This window comes from Neovison vison, chromosome 4, assembly GCF_020171115.1.
Source record: "Neovison vison isolate M4711 chromosome 4, ASM_NN_V1, whole genome shotgun sequence".
NCBI classification, from domain to species: Eukaryota; Metazoa; Chordata; class Mammalia; order Carnivora; family Mustelidae; genus Neogale; species Neogale vison.
The window spans coordinates 69,693,547-69,714,042 of record NC_058094.1 but is presented as its reverse complement, the minus strand read 5'-3'; the positions used below and the strand labels follow the sequence as shown (position 1 = coordinate 69,714,042).

Here is a 20,496-nt window from a genome sequence, read left to right as displayed (position 1 = left end):
TGGCTTGAACTGGTCCATTTTGCATGATTTCTTTCATTATCTGTTTCAGTGTAGGACAGGATTGGCATATCCTGTCTGGTTTCTCAGTTTTGTTGGGACATGGTTTTTTTTTCTTTTACTAGTTCTGTTTTATGTTTAAGTGTGCTCCTTTGATTTATATTTTGTACTTTTCTCCAGTGAAATCTGGGCCTGGAGATTTGTTTTTGGTGTGTGTTAAAATTATGAATTCGTTGTTCTCCAAGTTACAGAACTGTTCTGTCAGTTTCATTTGGATGAAATCTCGGTTGTGCCTCTCAGGGAATTGGTCCATTTCATTTGAGTGGTCAGATTTATGTGTGTGGTATTAACCATAGCATTTCCTTATCTTGTTGATGGTTAGAAGGTGTGTAGTTGTATCCTCGGTTTCATTCTTGATACTAATTTGTACCTTCTCTTTTTTTTTTTTACTTGTCAGTTCTTTTCATCTTTTCAAAGTTCATTCATCTTTTCAAAGAATCATCTTTTCAAAGAATCTCTTTTCATTTTTCTGTTTTCAATTTTGTTGATTTCTCCTATTTTCTTCTGGTTGTTTTGAGTTTGTTTTGCTCTTATTTTTCTAGGTTTTTAAAGTGGGAGCTTACTTTATTAATTTGAGGATTTTCCTTTTTTCTAATACAGTAGTCCCCCCATATCTGCAGTTTCACTTTCCACAATTTCAGTTACCTACAGTCAACGTCCAGAAGCAGATGATCCTCCTTCTGACATATTGTCAGAATGTCAGTAACAGCATAATTCTACATTAATTCTACATTTACCTCACTTCATCTTATCATGTAGGCATTTTATCATGTGTTACCACAATAAGGGTAAGTAAAGTACAGTAAGACATTTTTTTTTAAGTGTTTTATTTGTTTATTTGACAGAGATCACAAGTAAGCAGAGAGGCAGGCAGGGGTGGGGGAAGCAAGCTCCCTGCTGAGCAGAAAGCTCAATCCCAGGACCCTGGGATCATGACCTGAGCCGAAGGCAGAGACTTTAACCCACTGAGACACCCAGGTGCCTCACAATAAGACATTTTGAGCGAGATAACATTCATGTAACTTTTATTATAGCACATTGTTATAATTGTTCTGTTTTATTATTAGTTATTTTTACTGTGTTACTGTGCCTGACTTATTGAACTTTATCATTGATATATATGTATAGGCAAGAACATACTATATATAACATCCAGTACTCTCCAAAGTTTCAGGCTTACATGGAGGTCTCGGAACATATTTCCCCATGGATAAGGGGAGACTACTGTAAAACCATTTTAGTGCTATAAATCTCCCTCTCAGCATTGCTTTAGCTGCACCCTACAAGTTTCAGTATATTCAGTATATTTTTAAAAATCCGTTCACTGGGGTGCCTGGGTGGCTCAGTGGGTTAAGCCGCTGCCTTCGGCTCAGGTCATGGTCCCAGGGTCCTGGGATCGAGCCCCGCATCGGGCTCTCTGCTCGGCGGGGAGCCTGCTTCCTCCTCTCTCTCTCTGCCTGCCTCTCTGCCCACTTGTAATCTCTCTCTGTCAAATAAATAAATAAAATCTTTAAAAAAAAAAAAATCCGTTCACTGTATTTTCTTTTAAATTTCCCTTGAGATGTCTTCTTTGATCTATGAATTTTTTTTTTAAAGATTTTATTTATCAGAGAGAGAGAGGGGGGAGAGCGAGCACAGGCAGACAGAATGGCAGGCAGAGGCAGAGGTAGAAGCAGGCTCCCTGCTGAGCAAGGAGCCCGATATGGGACTCGATCCCAGGACGCTGCGATCATGACCTGAGCTGAAGGCAGCTGCTCAACCAACTGAGCCACCCAGGCGTCCCTGATCTATGAATTATTTTAAAGTTTGTTCGGTTTCCAGATATTTGGAAATTGCTGTTACTCCATTGTGGCCAGAGAACACATGCTGTATACTTCCATTTTAAATTTGTTGAATTTTTTATTTCGTTGGTCCCAGATATGGGCCATTTTTGTTTATATTCTCTGGTTACTTGAGAAAAAGAAGTATATTATGCATGGCATACCGTGTAAATGTCAAATAGATCCCGTTGTTGAATTTTTTTTCTATCCTTCCTCATTGTTCTTACAGTTGTTGAAAAGGGGGTGTTGAGATCCAACTATAGTTGTGTGTGTGTGTGTGTCTCCTTTCTGTTTTAATAGTTTTTGGTTTTTGAAAAAAACATATTCTGAAGTGTGTTTGGTGAGTCTTACCTATGGTGAGTCTTATGCTATGTCTTATCATTTCACTGTTATTTAATGTCCCTCTCTATTCCAGATCATTTTCTTTTTCTGTTTGTATACTTTCATCCTGTCTGTGTCATTACATTTGAAGCGAGTTTCTTGCAGACAGCATACTGTTGGGTCATAATTTTTTTTTTTTAAGATTTTATTCATTTATTTGACAAAGAGAGATCACAAGTAGATGGAGAGGCAGGCAGAGAGAGAGAGAGAGAGGGAAGTAGGCTCCCTGCTGAGCAGAGAGCCCAATGCGGGACTCGATCCCAGGACCCTGAGATATCAGGGTCATAATTTTTTAATCCACTCTTCCAATCTCTCTTTTAATTGGTATATATAAAAGCCATATATGTTTATGTAATTTTTATGTTAGTATAAGTCTACTTTTTTTCTCTTCTGGTCCCTTTTTTTATACTTTTCTGTGGAGTACTTAAACATTTTTTTGGAATCCATTTTTGATTTATCTGTTTTTAAGTGTGTCTCCTTGTAAAGTTCTTTTGGTGGTTGATCTAAGTATTACATTGTATATACCTAACTTACCATGTTCTGCTGGTATTGTCATTTTACCAGTTAGTCTTCTCCTTTATGTCCCTGTACCCTCCAATGTTTATAATTTTATGTTTCCTGTACAAACATTTAGAATCACATCATACAGTATATTTCCTTCAATAATCAAACATAATTTAGAAAACATAATTTAGAAAGAGAAGAAAATAAGTCTCTTTACCCACATTTGCTGTGTTTTTCTTTCTGCCTGATGCGGTTTCTCCTTATATTGCTTTCCTTCTGTTTAGAGAGCTCCTTCAGCTATTCTTTTAGGTTGGGTGTGCTTGCTCTATTTTTTTTTTTTTTTTTTAGGTTTTTTTTTTTTTCCCCCTTTCATTTGAGAATCCTTGATTTCCCCAATTTTGAGGGATATATTTGCTGGATATGAGGTTAGGAGTTCACAGTTATTTTCCTTAAGCACCTGAAAAATGTGCCAGTTTCTGGAAGCCTCCATGTTCAGGTGAGAAGTCCTTTGTCATTCAAAGAGGTTTTCCCCTATAGGTAGGGTACCCTTTCTTTCTAGTTGCTTTAAAAATTTTTCCTTTGTCTTTGGTTTTCAGAACTTTGAGTAAGGTGTTTCTTGGCATTTATTTCTTTGTGTTTATCCTGTTTGGGGTTCACTCAGTTTCTTGAATTTCTAAGTTTATGTCTTTTGTCATTATTTCTGTAAATATTTTCTTTAAGTTGTCTGCCCCATTATTTCTTTTTCTTTCTTTTTTTTTTTTTTAAGATTTTATTTATTTGTCAGAGAGAACACGAGCAGGCAGAGTGGCAAGCAGAGGCAGAGAGAGAAGCAGGCTCCCCGCTGAGCAAGGAGCCCGATGTGGGACTAGATCCTGAGATCCTGGGATCATGACCCGAGCTGAAGGCAGCGGCTTAACCGACTGAGCCACCCAGGCATCCCTGCCCATTATTTCTTTAAGTACTTTTTCAGCCTGGCCCCTTTTCTCCTTTCCTTCTGGGACCCTGATAAACCAAATATTAGGTCTTTTATAGTCATACAGGTTACTGAGACTATGCACTAGTCTGTTTGCTCTTTGCTTTCAAATTGGTTAATTTTTTCTTGTTCTGTCTCCAGATTCACTGATGCTTTCCTCTGTCTTCACCATTCTGTTTTTGATCCTATCCAGTGTGTTTTCAGTTATTTTACTTTTTAGTTCTAAAATTGTTATTTGGTTCTCCTTTATATTTTCTTTTGCTTTGCTGAGACTGTTTGTTTCAGGAGTGCTGATAAGTGCTCATTGTAACCTTTTTATCATAGCTTCTTTATGTCAGATTTTAACATCTCTGTCTTCTCAGAGTTGGCATCTGTTGTCTTTTTCATTCATTTTATGTTCTTTAGGTTTCTTTGTATAAAGAGTGATTTTTGATTGAAACCTAGATATTTTCTAGATCTAAACCTGTTCTTACAGCTGTTTTTCACTAATAGCATTCTGGCTGGGAAAGAGTAGGTACCACTTTACTTCTGCCAGGTGGGAGTAGAAATCCAGGTTCCATTCACCCCTAGGGTGTTGTTGGGAGCTCCAGCTCTTCACAAGGCCTCTTGTGACACCATCCCAGCAGGCAGATGTGAGTGCCTCATTATTGCTGAATGGGGTGTAATTTGAGGCTCCCCACATTATCTCCACTATACTATGAGGGGAGGATGCCCTTGTGACATTCCTTCTCCCTACTTTCTGTGACAGCATCCTGCAGAGTATGAGGTACCGCTTTTATAGCCTCGTAAGGATGGGAGTTAGCCTTTGTTGCATGATAAGGTGGGACCACAGTGCTTTCTGTGATGTTTGGAATAGAGCAGTTATTTTATTACTATTATTTTATTTTATTTTTATTATTATTTTTAAAAAAATTTTTAAAAAGATTTTATTTATTTATTTGACAGACAAGAGATCACATGTAGGCAGAGAGGCAGGAAGAGAGAGAGGAGGAAGCAGGCTCCCCGCTGAGCAGAGAGCCTGATGCGGGGCTCGATCCCAGGACCCGGGATCATGACCTGAGCCGAAGGCAGAGGCTTTAACCCACTGAGCCACCCAGGTGCCCTTATTACTATTATTTTAAAAGATTTTATTAATTTATTAGAGAAAGACAGAACACAAGTGGGAGGAAGAGGGAGAAGCAGACTCCCTTCTGAGTAGGGAACCTGATGCAGGGCTCAATTCTAGAACCCTGGGATCATGACCTGAGCCAAAGGCAGACACTTAACTGAGCTACCCAGGTGCTCCTAGAGCAGTTTTTATATAGCTTCTCTCTCTTGGGAGCCTACCCTTTTCTTGGTCCTTTGGCTGGGAGAGCAGGCTTTTGTTGGGCTTTTTTTCCCTGCATCCGCTGACGTTTCTGGGTCACCCATTACTCCAGCAACCAGTCTGGGATATATGAAGCAAAAGAAAAAGTTGGGGCACTCACTCCTACATTGTTTTTTTGAATCCCAAAGTCCCATTCATTCTGTCTTCTTCCCAGCTTTCAGTCATCTACATTTGTTTTATGTATAATGTCTAGGGGTTTTAGTTTTAGTTAGAGGAAGAATAGGGAAAACTAGTCTGCTCCATCCTCCCAGAAAGAGAAGTCTCTAAAGGACTTTTAACAAAAATGTCGTGTTTGTAGAGGATATGACATGGGGTAGCTATTAATGGGGATTGTGATAGTAACTGAATTGGCGTAATGGATCTGAATAATGGATTTGGCCTGTGATGTTGAAAATAATTGGCTAAAGGGTCTTTGAAAAGGTACCTGGAAGTACTGTAGGTAAAGGTAATCTGAACTTGAACAAAGTAAGAAGGAAACAGAGGAAACCCAGCTGGATTTGAATGGTGCTCTAGAGGGAGGGAGTTGCAAAGGTGGTGAAGTGTCGATGGCCATGGTTACAGGGTTAGTGATACGGCCTACATGATTAGGAAAATTGGACAGACTTTTTCTTTTGAGTATGGTGCTATATTGCCCTTTGTATTGATTTTTGACAAATTATAGATGGAGATTATGTAATAAAAAAATTTTTTAAGGGGCGCCTGGGTGGCTCAGTGGGTTAAAGCCTCTGCCTTTGGCCCAGGTCATGATCTCAGGGTCCTGGGATTGAGCCCCGCATCAGGCTCTCTGCTCAGCGGGGAGCCCGCTTCCTCCTCTCCTCTCTCTGCCTCCTTCTCTGCCTGCTTATGATCTGTCAAATAAATAATAAAAAAATTAAAAAAAAATTTTTAAAGCATAACTTAAATTTTTCTTTTAAAAAAAGATTTAATTTTTAGGTAATCTCTAAACCCTGTGTGGGGCTTAAACTTACTACCCCAAGATCAAGAGTCACACGCTCCACCAACTGAGCCAGCCTGTCCCTTGTAACTTAAATCTTAAAGACCATATGAATGAGAGTAGATTCAAGAACTTGTATATTTCAGTTTGAGTGTTTCTTTGCCTCTCATATTTGTATTTGAAAGGCAGAGCTATTCGAGATACTTGTTTCTTCTTTCTCCCTTCAAATTTATGTTAATGACATTTCTTTAAAAAATATTTTATTTATTTGACAGACAGAGATCACAAGTAGACAGAGAGGCAGGCAGAGAGAGAGGAGGAAGCGGGCTTCCCGCTGAGCAGAGAGCCCAATGCGGGGCTTGATCCCAGGACCCTGGGATCATGACCTGAGCCACCCAGGCGCCCCTGTTAATGACATTTCTATTAACCATTAAACTGTCACAGTATTTTCTCTGGGAAAATAGCTATATAAGAGCCCTTCATAGTTATTGTACAAATGATTTTTTTCAAATGCACAGAACTTCAGTTTTTTTCTTAATATTAGAAGAATTAATACTTTTGTTGAGGGGCACCTGGGTGGCTCAGTTGGTTAAGTGTCTGCCTTTGCCTTGGGTCATGATCCCAGGCTCCTGGGATAGAACCTGCATGGCATTGGGCTCCCTGCTCAGTGTGGAGCCTGCTTCTCCTTCCTCCTCTCCCTCTGCCTCTCCCCCTGTTGGTGCTCTGTCTCTCTCTGTCAAAGAAATAAAATCTTAAAAAAAAAAAAAAAAACCTGGCTTGAGAATTTTAGAAGATAACATAAAAGAATTTATCACAACTTAGCACTGTAGCATGCAGAGTAAGGCCTCATTTTTTTCTCTTCTATACACATTTTCATTTCCCTTTGAATTAGCAGAATGGCCTCAGAATTGGAAAGAATTATAAGAAGCATTGAGATTCATTGAAAGGATCAATATAACTGACAGTCTTGTTTTAAGATAATCCATTTGGGGCGCCTCGGTGGCTCAGTGGATTAAGCCTCTGCCTTTGGCTTAGGTCATGGTCCTAGGGTCCTGGGATTGAGCCTGGCATCGGGCTCTCTGCTCAGCAGGGAGCCTGCTTCCCTCTCTCACTCTCTGCTTGCCTCTCTGCCCATTTGTGATTTCTGTCTGTCAAATAAATAAATAAAATCTTAAAAAAAAAATAATCCATTTGTTTTCTTTCATAATAGTAGCCTAAGGAGAATGTATATCTTTAGATATGTACACAGCATAGCATTTGTATTATGTGTGATGAAATTTAAAAACTGTAATCTCTGTGGCTTCTTAGTAGACAACATATTGTCATCAAGTATTTGGTAGCTTTTGGAGTAGAAGAATATTATTTAAGGAATATTGGAATATTTCAAGTTCAATATTGTTAGGGTCCGTGATCAAAGGAACGAGACTAATACAAAGCGAAGGTCAAGCAAAACTTTATTTCACGCCAAGCATCAGGAATCAAACAACCAGTCAGAGCTACCTCTTAGGAAAAGGCGGTGACGATGAACCCAACAAGGTCACTTCCAAGAAGGCCACTCTGGACGAGGCCGCTCTAGATGACGCTGCTGCTCCGCAGATGAGGCCGCTCCATGATTGGAGCCGTTCCCAAGAAGAGGCCACTCCCAAGACAAGGCCACTGCTCAATGAAGTTGCTCCCCGGACAAGGCCGCTCCCAAGAAGAGGCTGTTCTGGACAAGACCATTTCCTGGATGAGGCCACTCCCAATGACGAAGAAGCAACAATGACAAGGAGGACAACCCAGATGACACAGACTCTGCTCCCCACGATGCTACTCTGACCAGGCTTCCACCCGGAGGAAGCCACCACTGCGGACAAGGCCACTTGTGGTTCGGAGTGGCGAGGCATTTTGCAGCGAGGCTGCTGGTGTCTAGGGGCCGTTGGCATCTCAGGGCTGCTTACGCCTCCAGACCGCTGGCATCTAGGGGCTGCAGGTGTCAGGACCGACTGCTGGCATCTAGGGTCTGTAGGCATCAGGACCGCAGGTGTCGAGGGACCACTGACAACTGGACCGCAGATGTCTCAGGACCGCAGGCGTCGAGGGACCGCTGACAACTGGACCGCAGATGTCTCAGGACCGCAGGCGTCGAGGGACCGCTGACAACTGGACCGCAGGCGTCGAGGGACCGCTGACAACTGGACTGCTGGGCCGCCCGCCGGAGGCTGGAGGCTGCAGGCAGCGGCGCTCGGGGCCGCCGGAGGCTGGAGGCTGCAGGCGGCGGTGCTCGGGGCCGCCGCCGGAGGCTAGACCACCGGAAGCTGGAAGCTGCAGGCGGCTCGAGGCTGCAGGCGGCGGCTTGGGGCCTGCGGGAGGCTGGAGACTGCAAACACGGTTGTAGCTCTTACAAGAGCTGTTACAGCTCTTCTATTCACCATTGACTCCCCTGCTCTCCGCCGACTTCCACCGCTCTCCGCAGACTCCATCCCTCCTGCAGCAGCCCCCCTTTGACAGCCTGGCAGAGTAACCTTTATGGGGTGGTTAAGCCCCGCCCCTACACAGGTGGCCAATTGAATTCCAATTTTCCCAGTGGATATACATACGGCTTACTGATTGGATGACTCCACTCAGTCTGCCCCACCCTTACAAATATCTGTTGTTTATATTAATCTAATTGTACCTTCTTGATTCTGAGTACCACATACATATCAAAATGAGTATGCAGCAAATGCAAATTTATAGGTTCATAAGACTTGAAAGTATTAAAGGTAGCCCCTTTGCTTACCAGACTGATTGTAATCTAATGACCAAGATGAACATATTTATAAAAATTTGCAATATAAGGATAGCAAAGTGAGATTGAGGATTTGACCAAAGATATCCAGTTTAATTTTTCAAATTTCAAAGTGAGTATAGAATGGAATGCGTTGTTCAAGGAGTGTTGGGGAGGAACTCTGACCTCATAGAGAAGGACCTTGATTAATAAGATTCTAAAGGAGATGACTCATTGTGCAAGCTGGCTGGTTTGCCACAGCTCCACAGTCGTGAGGGTAGACCAGGAACCTCTGTAGACTGGAGCAAGACTGTTTCCTATTCACAGCACAGCAAAAAGCAGTTGTTACTCATTCCTATTTTAATTTTAATTAATTGACACTAGATGTTAATTGATAATATACATCAATAAGATGCTACAGTCAGTACTGCATTAAATACATGGATTTAATGTTATTAAATAATCACTTTTAGGAAGGTCCAGCTTTTAAAATGCCAAAAAAAGAACAGAGTCTAAAACAGCTAATGAAATGGTCATCTGGGTCTGTAGCCTTACAAAAGTCCTGCCTTACTCCCCACTATAGATCCTTTAATGGATTACTTGCCTCTGAAAATAATTTCCTGGTCCAGTTGTCTATTCAGCTACTTATGCACTTTGAAAAGAGACTTTATGTTTTCAGGGAACTAAATTGCTTTAACCCCCTCCCTGGATCCCATTGACAAGAGAGTATATTTTTATCTTTCTGGGCTATTCTCTAAACTAAAAAGGTGTGGGAGAGTTAGTAACAATCATCCTAGGAATATCATCTTTCATAGGGCAGTGGCTAACTTAAAATGAACTCAGATTTTGATGTTTCATTAACTGTGTGATAGAAAGGACTTCAGAGGTGTGTTATATTTAATTTAGAATTTTCTTTGAAATGGTTAGCAAGCTTAAAAAGCCCTTCGTATTTATCTAAGTTGTACTCCAAAAGTGGCTGCCCTTGATAATATCATTTAAGAAGTAAGAGAGCTAGAAAACTCTTGTGCAGTGCTACTCTGAACAGGAGCTTGCCATAAGGCATTTTGGAGCCAAACTCAATAAAGGTAGAAATCTCACCTGTAGAGTTGGGGTGCAGAAAATGGTTTTTAAGAGATAATCATGATTTGTCTTCTGCTTTTGGGACATCCATACTTGATCCTTCTTTTTGTTGTTTTTGTTTTATATTTGCTTTGTTTCTTTCACAGTTCTCAGAATTATACATACGAATTTTGGAAAAGATCATTTTTCTTCATTTGGATTAATTCTGCCTCTATATTGTAGCTTTTACTAGCCCTTTGAAGGATGGCAGAACACATTGGTTCTGAGAATGAATTATTTGTCAGATGTCTTATAGAACAGGTCTGTGGGAAAGGGTGTATGCATTTTTAAAGGAAGGAACATGTCTGAGAATTTCATAAAATCTAAATATTTTCCATACACAAGAATATTGCAGAACAGCGTCTTGGCTTTTTTTGTTTTTGGTTCTTGCGCTCCTATAAATGTCAAATCTTTCTGTGGTTTTGAGAAGACATAATCATTTCAGGTTTACTTTCCTTTTTCAGCTTCTAAAAATCCACATTTAAAGTTCGACATTTACTATAATTACTGTGTATGGTCATAACTATTAACATACTTCACATAAGGAAATGAAAAGTCTTTATCATCAAATTTATAAAAATAGGATAGACCTAAAATACAGATGATCTGACACTGTTATTAAATTATTTTCCTAAAGGACCAAACTTTTTTCCTGTTATCCTGGCACACTTGTTTTCAAGATTAACAATAATGAGTGTTTTGTCCTTAATTTTCAGTAGAAAATCAAAATGAAAAAACTGATCTGTAGGGGTTTTGGGGAGATGCAGTAACTTCTTTTTTTTTTTTTTAACATTGCAGTTGCTTTTCAGTATTCATTAATTCTCTCAATTCATTTTGGCAAGAAGATATTTTGAAGTAAGCTGTTCAAACATGATTTATAGTTGATTAGTTGATCTCTTAATCCAAATTGTCATATTATCTTGTTCTAATTCTGGATATTGAAGAGTAGATGTTCATGGGATTTGAACTTCAGCTTACTTGAATGGTAACTTTTTTTTTTTTAAGATTTTATTTATTTATTTGACAGGCAGAGATCACAAGTAGGCAGAGAGGCAGGCAGGCAGAGAGAGAGATGGAAGCAGGCTCGCTGCTAAGCAGAGAGCCCGGTGCGGGGCTCGATCCCAGGACCCTGAGATCATGACCTGAGCTGAAGGCAGAGGCTTTAACCCACTGAGCCACCCAGGCGCCCCTGAATGGCAACATTTTTAAGACAAACTTCGAATCATTTAAAACTTCTGGATCCTGAAATGTGTAGAATTTAAGTGGGAAAGTATTATCTACTAAAGCGACCACTAGGGGGCACTTGGCCGGCTCTGTTGGAAGAGCATGCAACTCTTGAGCTTGGGGTCATGAGTTCTCGCCCTAGTTGTATATCAAGATTACTTAAATAAAACTAAAAAAAAATAAAGTGACCACTAGTTTTTGAATAAGAAGTATTATAACATCTTTTTTTTTTTTAAAAGATTTTATTTATTCATTTGACAGAGAGAAATCACAAGTAGATGGAGAGGCAGGCAGAGAGAGAGAGGGGAAGCAGGCTCCCTGCTGAGCAGAGAGCCCGATGCAGGACTCGATCCCAGGACCCTGAGATCATGACCCGAGCCAAAGGCAGCGGCTTAACCCACTGAGCCACCCAGGCGCCCTATAACATCGTTTTTTGATGAGTGACACTATAGATTCTGGTATCCAGAATTTATTTGCTGTTACAGTATAGACTTGAAGAAATTTCTGTGTTCATACATAACAGGAAAACAAACCATCATTTTCCTCTTCCCAGATACAAAAATATTCATTCTTTTGGGTTCTTTTTTTTTTTTTTTTTTAAAGATTTATTTATTTATTTGACAGATCACAAGTAGGCAGAGAGGCAGGCAGAGAGAGGGGAGGAAGCAGGCTCCCCACTGAGCAGAGAGCCCGATGGGGGGCTCGATCCCAGAACCTTGGGATCATGACCCAAGCTGAAGGCAGAGGCTTTAACCCACTGAGCCACCCAGGCACCCCTTGGGTTCATTTTTTTAAAGCAAAGTGTGTGCATGCCCTTTGCAAGGAAATAAATCTTTAAAAATAAATGACAGTGCCTTATTAAAATTTTATTGCAGGTGATTAGAGCACATGCATCTAATCTATAACTTATATAACATGTACTCTTTCAAAGAACATACTAATGTATGTAATCAGAATATAGGTACTATTTCTTAGAGAAGTTTTTACCATTGTTTAGTCTTCATGTACTTTTAAAGAAATTTTATCACCTGTTTCTTCCCAGTGTGGAGGTAAGCAGGGTAATTAAAGCTTTGTAAGCCAAACCTACTTCTTTATCCCACAGATACTCAACTTAAAATTAATAAAGTCAGTCTTTTTTTAAAAAGATTTTTTTTTTTTAAAGATTTTATTTATTTATTTGACAGAGAGAGATTACAAGTAGGCAGAGAGGCAGGCAGAGAGAGAGAGGAGGAAGCAGGCTCCCTGCTGAGCAGAGAGCCCGATGCGGGACTCGATCCCAGGACCCTGAGATCATGACCTGAGCTGAAGGCAGCGGCTTAATCCACTGAGCCACCCAGGCGCCCTAAAAAGATTTTATTATTTGACAGAGAGAGACAGCGAAAGAGGGAACACAAGCAAGGGGGAGTGGGAGAGGGCGAGGCAGGCTTCCTGAGGAGCAGGGAGCCCAATGCGGGGCTCGATCCCAGGGCTCTGGAATCATGACCTGAGCCGAAGGCTGATTCTTTTTTTTTTTTTTTTTTTTAAGATTTTATTTATTTATTTGACAGAGAGAAATCACAAGTAGACGGAGAGGCAGGCAGAGAGAGAGAGAGGGAAGCAGGCTCCCTGCTGAGCAGAGATCCCGATGCGGGACTCAATCCCAGGACCCTGAGATCATGACCTGAGCCAAAGGCAGCAGCTTAACCCACTGAGCCACCCAGGCGCCCCTAAAGTTAGTATTTTTAAAGTTTCTTGCTAGTTAAGCTAAGGCTAGGGGACAACTGAGATATTTAGTCTCCAGGTATTTTTATTTAATAATATTACGGGAAAAAAAGTTTACAGGCATCCTCCATGTATGGTAAATTAATTAAGAGAGCATAAGCAAAATTAAATAATGAAGAAAAACTTCTGAATTCAGGGAATACCAAAAGCTAAAGGTCCAAGAATTCCTTCATTAGGAACACAAGGTAGAATGAAGAATTATAACACTTGTTAAGCAAAAATAAAATGCCAATATCCAGGTAAAGGAAAATTAAAATAGAATTTAATGATGTTTTTATAACAGGATTAGGTTTGAGTACATGTAGCAGAGAAGCCCCAAATAATGGTACCTTTTACAAGATAGAAGTTTATTTCTCTCAAATCAAAAATATCCAGAGTAGATAGTCTGAAACTGACAGTGGCTCTACAGTGTTCACAGGGACCCAGATAGGCTCTCTGCCACCCTTAGCATTGGCTTCTATGCCCAGGTTAGCCTTTGGCTGTCTGGGACTCTCAAGTCCAGTCATCACCTTGTACTCAAGACTCAGGAGCAAGGAATGGGGGTGGGGCTAGAGATTAAAGGACTTTCTCAGGGAGTCCTCTCCTGTCAACATCTGCCTGTATCTTGTTAGCTGGAACTCAGTCACATGACCACATGAAACTGAGGGAGCCTGGGATATGTTCATTAACTTGACTGTGGTGATTATTTCACAATGTGTACTCAGATCATCATATTGTACACCTTAGATAAATAAAATACAACTGTCAGTTTTACCTCAGTAAAGCTGGAAGAACAAAGGGCTTAAAGGCTCAGAAAACCCAGTTGTAGAAAAATAGGATGAAACAGCTGAGCATATAAATTGATAGTTGAAAAGCTAAATTTTATTCTCAGCCTCAAAAGACTTATATTTGGGGGCGCCTGGGTGGCTCAGTGGGTTAAAGTCTCTCAGGTCATGATCTCAGGGTCCTGGGTCCTGGGATCAAGCCCCTCATTGGGCTTTGTGCTCAGTGGGGAGCCTCCTTCCTCCTCTCTCTCTGCCTGCCTATCTGTCTACTTGTGGTCTCTCTCAAATAAATAAATAAAATCTTAAAAAAAAAAAAAGACCTATATTTGTAACTATGGAGCAGTGCATAGTAAAAAAACCTTTTTTGTTTTTTTTTTTTAAGATTTTTCTTATTTATTTGCTAGAGATCACAAGTAGGCAGAGAGGCAGGCAGAGAGAGAGAGAGGGAAGCAGGCCCCTGCCAAGCAGAGAGCCCGATGTGGGGCTCTATCCCTGGACCTTGAGATCATGACCTGAGCCCAAGGCAGAGGCTTTAACCCACTGAGCCACTCAGGCGCCCCAGTAAAAAAATTCTTTAAACCCAGGTGAAAATAAGACTGTGTATGTAGTTACTTCATGGGTTCAGTTCATTCTTGTTCCTCCTTTTCAGTTTCTGATGCTGTGTTTCGGCCATATTGTTACACTATGTCTTGAAATTTGTTGTATTTTATCGTATGTGGAAAACACTGACTTTGAAATGCAGAAGCCCAGATCCTGGCAAAAGGATATTGAATTACTCATTTGATTTTGTTGTCAAATGAAACCAGTAATTAGTTTACCATTTTTAAGAACATTAAGAGTTTCTTTACCTTAGTTCAAACCTACTCAAAATGTGGATTAGCAAAAACATTGTTGGAATCTGCGATACTCCTGATAGTGTAAGTTTGTGCATATTACGTAGAAATTAAGAATGATTGCAGTAATAAACCTGGCTTGGTATGTACCTGCATCAGGTTGATAAGTACTTTGTTGTTTTCAACTTATAGGAGGGGATTTATGTAAGGTTGGTCTGAAAAGTATTTCTCAGATATCACGTTCTGATTAATTGGTAATGATCTTTATATTTCCTTACAAACCCTGTGATCTAGCGATCCTTTTTTCTTTCTTGCAGGACAGAGGTCAGATCAAGGCAACCTCTCCAGGATGACCTTCCTTTCTTTGAGAAGCCGCCAAGCAGGCAGTTTTCCTTACCAAACCTGTCTCCAGAAGATCCTCAACAGAAGACAGCACTAGCGAATGAGGAAGCATTGCAGAAGATCTGTGCCCTTGAAAATGAACTTGCTGCTCTCAGAGCTCAGATTGCCAAAATTGTGACCCTGCAAGAACAGCAAAATCTCATTACAGGTCTGTAAATCATACATTTAACCAGTGAACTGGAAATTAGGAGAATGCCACTAATTTTAAAATGTATTAGCAAGTAATAGCCATGGGGTTATTAAAAAACCAAAGATCAGTCTTCTCCATGGTTTAGTCCAGGACCCAGTCAAGTTTAAGTGGTTTTTGTTAGTTTTGAACAATTTTGATGCTTCCAGAGGGAATGAATTTGGGAAAATACTGAAATTCATACAGTTGAATTGCTGCTATGTGAATGCACTTGGGAAACTTTTGTCTATGATAATGGCACCAATTTGATCAGCCCTGAAGTAATCTCAAAAGAGCCCTGACAGGGTTGAGTGCTGTTTACTTACCTGCATATTGTAAGGCAAGTCCTAGGCCTTTCTTCCTCCCTTTTATGCTCTAAAATGGGCCAATAGTACCTATATGGTGGAGTTGTGATAGTAAATGTGGAAATTTTATACAATGCCTTTAGCACATGGTAGCTACTTAATAGTCATTTCTCTTCCTCTTGCCCAGAGTAGAAACTGAATTCAGGTCCTGTGACTCCTGGTTTAGTACTGTTTGCTTTTATTTGTGTGCATTGTTACTTTGGAGAAGAAACCATGGCCTTGAAATCCTAGCCCATTAACCCACTGGCAAGTAGTAGTTGTTTTTCCTAGTGGTGTTCCTGAGGCCTGGCTAGATTCAGAATTAGCCAATTCTAAAGGTTAAAGGATAAGGACAGTTACTCTGCTTCTGAGCCACTTATGCTCCTAGAGTTTAATGTAATCCAACACGGAAACCTCATCCAGCCTGTGTACTGCCAAGATGGACAGAGAGCAGATGCACTCTGGGCACTGAGTGCTTAAGAAGTAATTGGTTACTAAAATGAAATTTGCATGTAACTTTTTGAAATCCAGAAGTCCTGCCTTTGCTTTTAACTTTTAAATTGCATTTCTCTTTTGCTTTACCTCCCTCTTCTGGCAGACTATGAAAACTGCTGTAGTGAGGCAGTTTGGAGATTTATGTTACTAAATGTTCTATTTACAGTCAAAAACGCTTGAGTAAAAATTTTACATTGAGCTCCCCCTAATCAATACAGTTCAACCAGTGAACAACTGTGTCCTCTAGTTATGCAGAAAGATGAATTTTTACATCCTTATTTTGGTATCACTTTAACTCTTACCTTGGTTACTGTTTTGAAAAGTAATACTTTTTCTTCTTTCAGAAATTTGTTGAATAATAAGCCTTAAAACTTTAAATGCCCAGTAAGTCTTAAATATATATATTCCTAAAATGAATCATAAATTTACCAGTTTTTCCAAATAGAGTAGCGAATTGTCAAACTATGTTGAAGATGTTTATACAGCGCACACTGTTTTATATTTTATCTAAAAGTAGTTAGAGAGTGTGCAGTAGCCAGGCTTGAACATTTGAGATCACAAAAACACCCCTGTTAAGTGGAACTTTTCCATCTGGAGAGTTTGGGATTAGATGCAGGTATTCAAGATTCTAACCAAGTAAATGAAACTTCCTTTACTTCCTTAACTGAGGTTTCTTTCAAGCATATTGATTTCAGGTATACAAAAGTCCTTAACATAATTTTGCTGTTAAAAGTATTTTATTTATTTTTTTTAAGATTTTTTTTTTTAAAGATTTTTTATTTATTTGACAGAGATCACAAGTAGCAGAGAGGCAGGCAGAGAGAGAGGAGGAAGCAGGCTCCCTGCAGGGAGCCTGACTTGGGGCTTGATCCCAAGTCCCTGGGGTCATGACCTGAGCTGAAGGCAAAGGTTTTAACCCACTGAACCACCCAGGCGCCCCTGTTAAAAGTATTTTATTTGCCGGTTACCATCAAGATTAAATTGATTTTTCCTTATTTCTGTAGGTGACTTAGAGCCTGCCACATCTGTTACTACACCACCATCCTCTATTCCACCACCACCACCGCCGCCCCCACCTCCCCCACCCCTTCCCCCATCAGGGCTCCACCAAAGTGTATCATCGGCTATTGACCTGATAAAAGAGCGAAGAGAGAAAAAAGCCTGTGCTGGGAAGACTTTGGTTAAGAGCAGTCCAAAGAAACCCGATATGCCAAATATGCTAGAGATCCTTAAAGATATGAACAGTGTAAAACTTCGGTCAGTAAAAAGGTGAGAATACATTTACCTTCTCTCACACTTCTTTATTTTTGTTGTGTTTTGTAAAACAAAGTACTCGACTCCTTGAGAACTTTCTTTTATAACATGATTTCCGTGAATAGTTCTAGTTTTTAGTTTAAAAAAAAATTCTTAGTTCTTATCTAAGAAATTAGCAAACATCTCTAGGTTACACTTTGTCTTTCCCCCATTGCGTTTAAAGTTTTTATGTAAAGCCTTTGTTATTGTCCAGTGCTTCGTTTAGTAAAGCTGTGTTGTATACGCACTGTGGTGATCACTAGGCTTTGGGAGAAGAATGGAACTGTAATTGCCCTGAAGGGAGAGCACAGTGTGTGCTCTTGAGTTGAATTGAGTAGCTGTTCCTTGGGCATCTTTATGTTCTTTTACTGAGCCTTAAATCTAGGGTTTCTGTCTCACTTCTCGCAATGTTTGTCAGTAACTTCACTGGGGATCTGTGATGCTAGAGACGTGCCATCAAGCATGTGCAGGCACACAGTGGACTTCTCGGAAGGATGCCAGCATACTGAAATGTCCCCTTGGTTTCTCTTCACTTCCTTAAGGTCAGAACAGGATATAAAGCCCAAAATGGTGGATGCTACTGACCCAGCTGCCCTCATCGCAGAGGCTCTGAAAAAGAAATTTGCTTATCGATATCGAAGCGATAGTCAAGGTGAAATTGATAAAGGAATTCCCAAACCTGCATCAGACGCCACCTCAGAAACAGTGTTGGTGAGTATTAGGTCACCTCTTCCCTTGTACAGCATGGCAGTTTACTCCATTACTGAGCCACCTGTATTTTGTGACATTGAGCTGTGGCCTTAGCAAAATTCAGAAGGATGTGCTATGGGATTTAGCCCCTACCCACGAGTAGATTTAAGAGCGTAAAAAGGGAAGCAAAAGCAGTGACTTCACTGCTTAGCATCTCGAGTGTTAAATTTTCCATGCTGTGCCTGATTTCCATGTAAGCATAATGAAGCGAAATTCATTATACTAAAATTTGTATCTTAGGACAGTATGTATGTTGTGGAGGAGAGTTCAAAAAGTAAAGATCATTTTCCTTTAGGGGGCCTTGTGAAAGTAGTCTGATGTGGGTGAGATTCAACATGGACCTTCCTTGCAGCATGTTTCATGTCATAGGGGAGATTGAGCAGATATTATGGAAACTCAAATACTAATTTATACATTCCCTTTACTGTCCTGTGGTATATGTGCTTATCCATTCTAGAGAAGCAGGTATCTTAGAAATTCTAGCATCTTTGAAACTCTTTAGACATTGAAAAAAGGAAACCTTATACTTCATTCTTTTACTCAGAGAAGTAAAATTGGACTAAAGCTTATGGTCTTGCTAAGATGGTTACAGTTTTCTAGGAAGTAACTTGCTTTCCTTGTTAATGTGTCCTATTCAGTTCACGGTTTTACTATTATCTAGCTGCTTGGTTTTTCATGCAGAACCTACCCAGACCTTTGATCCATGATTAGGAGGGGAGTATATCATTACTTTTACCTGAACCAGTGTCTTTATTTATACTTTTTTTTTTGTTTGTTTCTTTTCCAGTTTGGGCCACACATGTTGAAGTCTACAGGAAAAATGAAGGCTTTAATTGAAAATGTTTCAACTTCCTAATAGACAGTGAGCAGAGAAAAACTATCCTTGTTCCAGCTGTTGGTTTGTTAGGGCTGTTTGACAAGTAGAAATCAACACTATTTAGTAAATACCTGAATTTAGTATTCAGTGGCATCCTTTAAGTCTAATTAGATTCAGCAATAACAAAAGCACTCTAAGTTTGTGGGGGTTTTTTGTTTTTTTTTTTGGGGGGGGGGAAGATGAGTTCTGAAGTTTTCCATAACATGTATTCAGACATGTGTTTTTAATGTATAGTTGGGATGTTCAGGTTTCTACTCTTGAGAACAATTACATAGATTTCAGAAGAAAGGACATTTATAGATGTTGAGTTTTTAATTTTTAACACTAATTTATCTGTGCAGATATTTTATATGCATATATTTGGATATAAAATAGTATGTAGATTTTAATAATGATGTCAGTGAAGGTACTGTTACCATCATTAGTTGTCACTGATCATTTACTACTCAATGATGGAACACAGGTTGTTGGAGTGAAATATTTAGGATTGGAACCTTTTTGCCTTGAACAGGACTTTTTACCTTAGAACCTCTCATTTCCTTGGAGATGGGTTCAAAGTAGGAACCAGATAATGTTCACTGCTGAAAATTCCATAATGCTTTCATTTAAAGGGAAGTCAGGGACTATGAAAGCTGCTTTCACTTTAGTGCTGTCCAGCACTGAGAAAGAAAATGTAGTTTTCATATAGTGAGAAATCAGATTATTGAATTAAATCTGTAACAGATGAAAACCACAATGTACCATCTTTTTTTTTTTTTTCCAGTTGAATAAATGGCATTGTAAAGATAACTTGTTGCTGAGGTAATACATAATGGAAATGGCAATATAATGGAGTTTTAAGATTTTTAATATTGGTCAAATATCGTAGCTTTATAATGAAACCTTGAATAGGCGAAAGAATTTCATATAAGTTTATCATTGGTCAGAGTGCTGTTCTGTTGAATTATATTATGCAGCAAACCTTAGGTGCTATTAGAAAGTGGAGAACAGCCTTTCTCATTGAGGGCTTCTGAGGAATTGCTATACCTGATCATTTGTGAATGCTTGATAATCTTTATGGTTTTCTGTATTTCTGTTAAACTCATAGTTAATGCCAGAATCTCTTACCATGAGTAAATATTTGGATTTACTTAAATCTAGTAAAAAGAAGTGAAGATAGGAAGAGGAGAATTTACTTTTAAGTTATTGAAAATATGTGCAGTGTTCTCAATATTAGCAAATGTTACGCAGCTTAAATTTGAACTGTGACTTATTTTACATATGTTGTTGATTACATTGTTTGATTTATAAATTCTGCCTTTAAAAAAATTCAGAAAATTTGCCTGAATTACATATTTTGACCTCCTAAGAATTTGTATCAGTATTGAATTTAGGCCACTTCTCCAATTGAAGGAAGTTACTGTTTTAAAATAAAGCAAACTTACGTTTTCCTTGGACCACAAGGCCTATATATTATTTTTTAATGGGTAAGATTCTCTTATATCGTACATGCAGATTCTTTAGAATTTACTTCCTGCATTCTGAAGGTGGAAATCCATTGCCACTTACTCATCAGTCTCCGTTTCTCCCACTCAGCACAGTGCCTTAAGTGAAAGATGATAAAAATAAACTTTCTGAGCCTCAGCTATAAAATGTAAAGTAACTAGTATGTTTTGTCTCCTATGATCTAACTAGTCCGAGATGC

The 20,496-nt window shown here is 39.5% G+C and overlaps 1 protein-coding gene across 1 annotated transcript in view; it reads left to right on the top strand.

Annotated features, from left to right (window-relative positions):
- MTFR1 (mitochondrial fission regulator 1) overlaps positions 1-20,248 on the top strand; it is a 62,098-nt gene extending 41,850 nt beyond the window's left edge. Inside the window, exons 5-8 of the mRNA XM_044245525.1 lie at positions 14,803-15,035; positions 16,897-17,161; positions 17,728-17,896; positions 18,723-20,248. Coding sequence (XP_044101460.1) covers positions 14,803-15,035; positions 16,897-17,161; positions 17,728-17,896; positions 18,723-18,791 — 736 coding nt within the window. The 3' untranslated portion in view covers positions 18,792-20,248. The remainder of the gene's footprint in view (positions 1-14,802; positions 15,036-16,896; positions 17,162-17,727; positions 17,897-18,722) is intronic.
- The last annotated feature ends 248 nt before the right edge of the window (positions 20,249-20,496 follow it).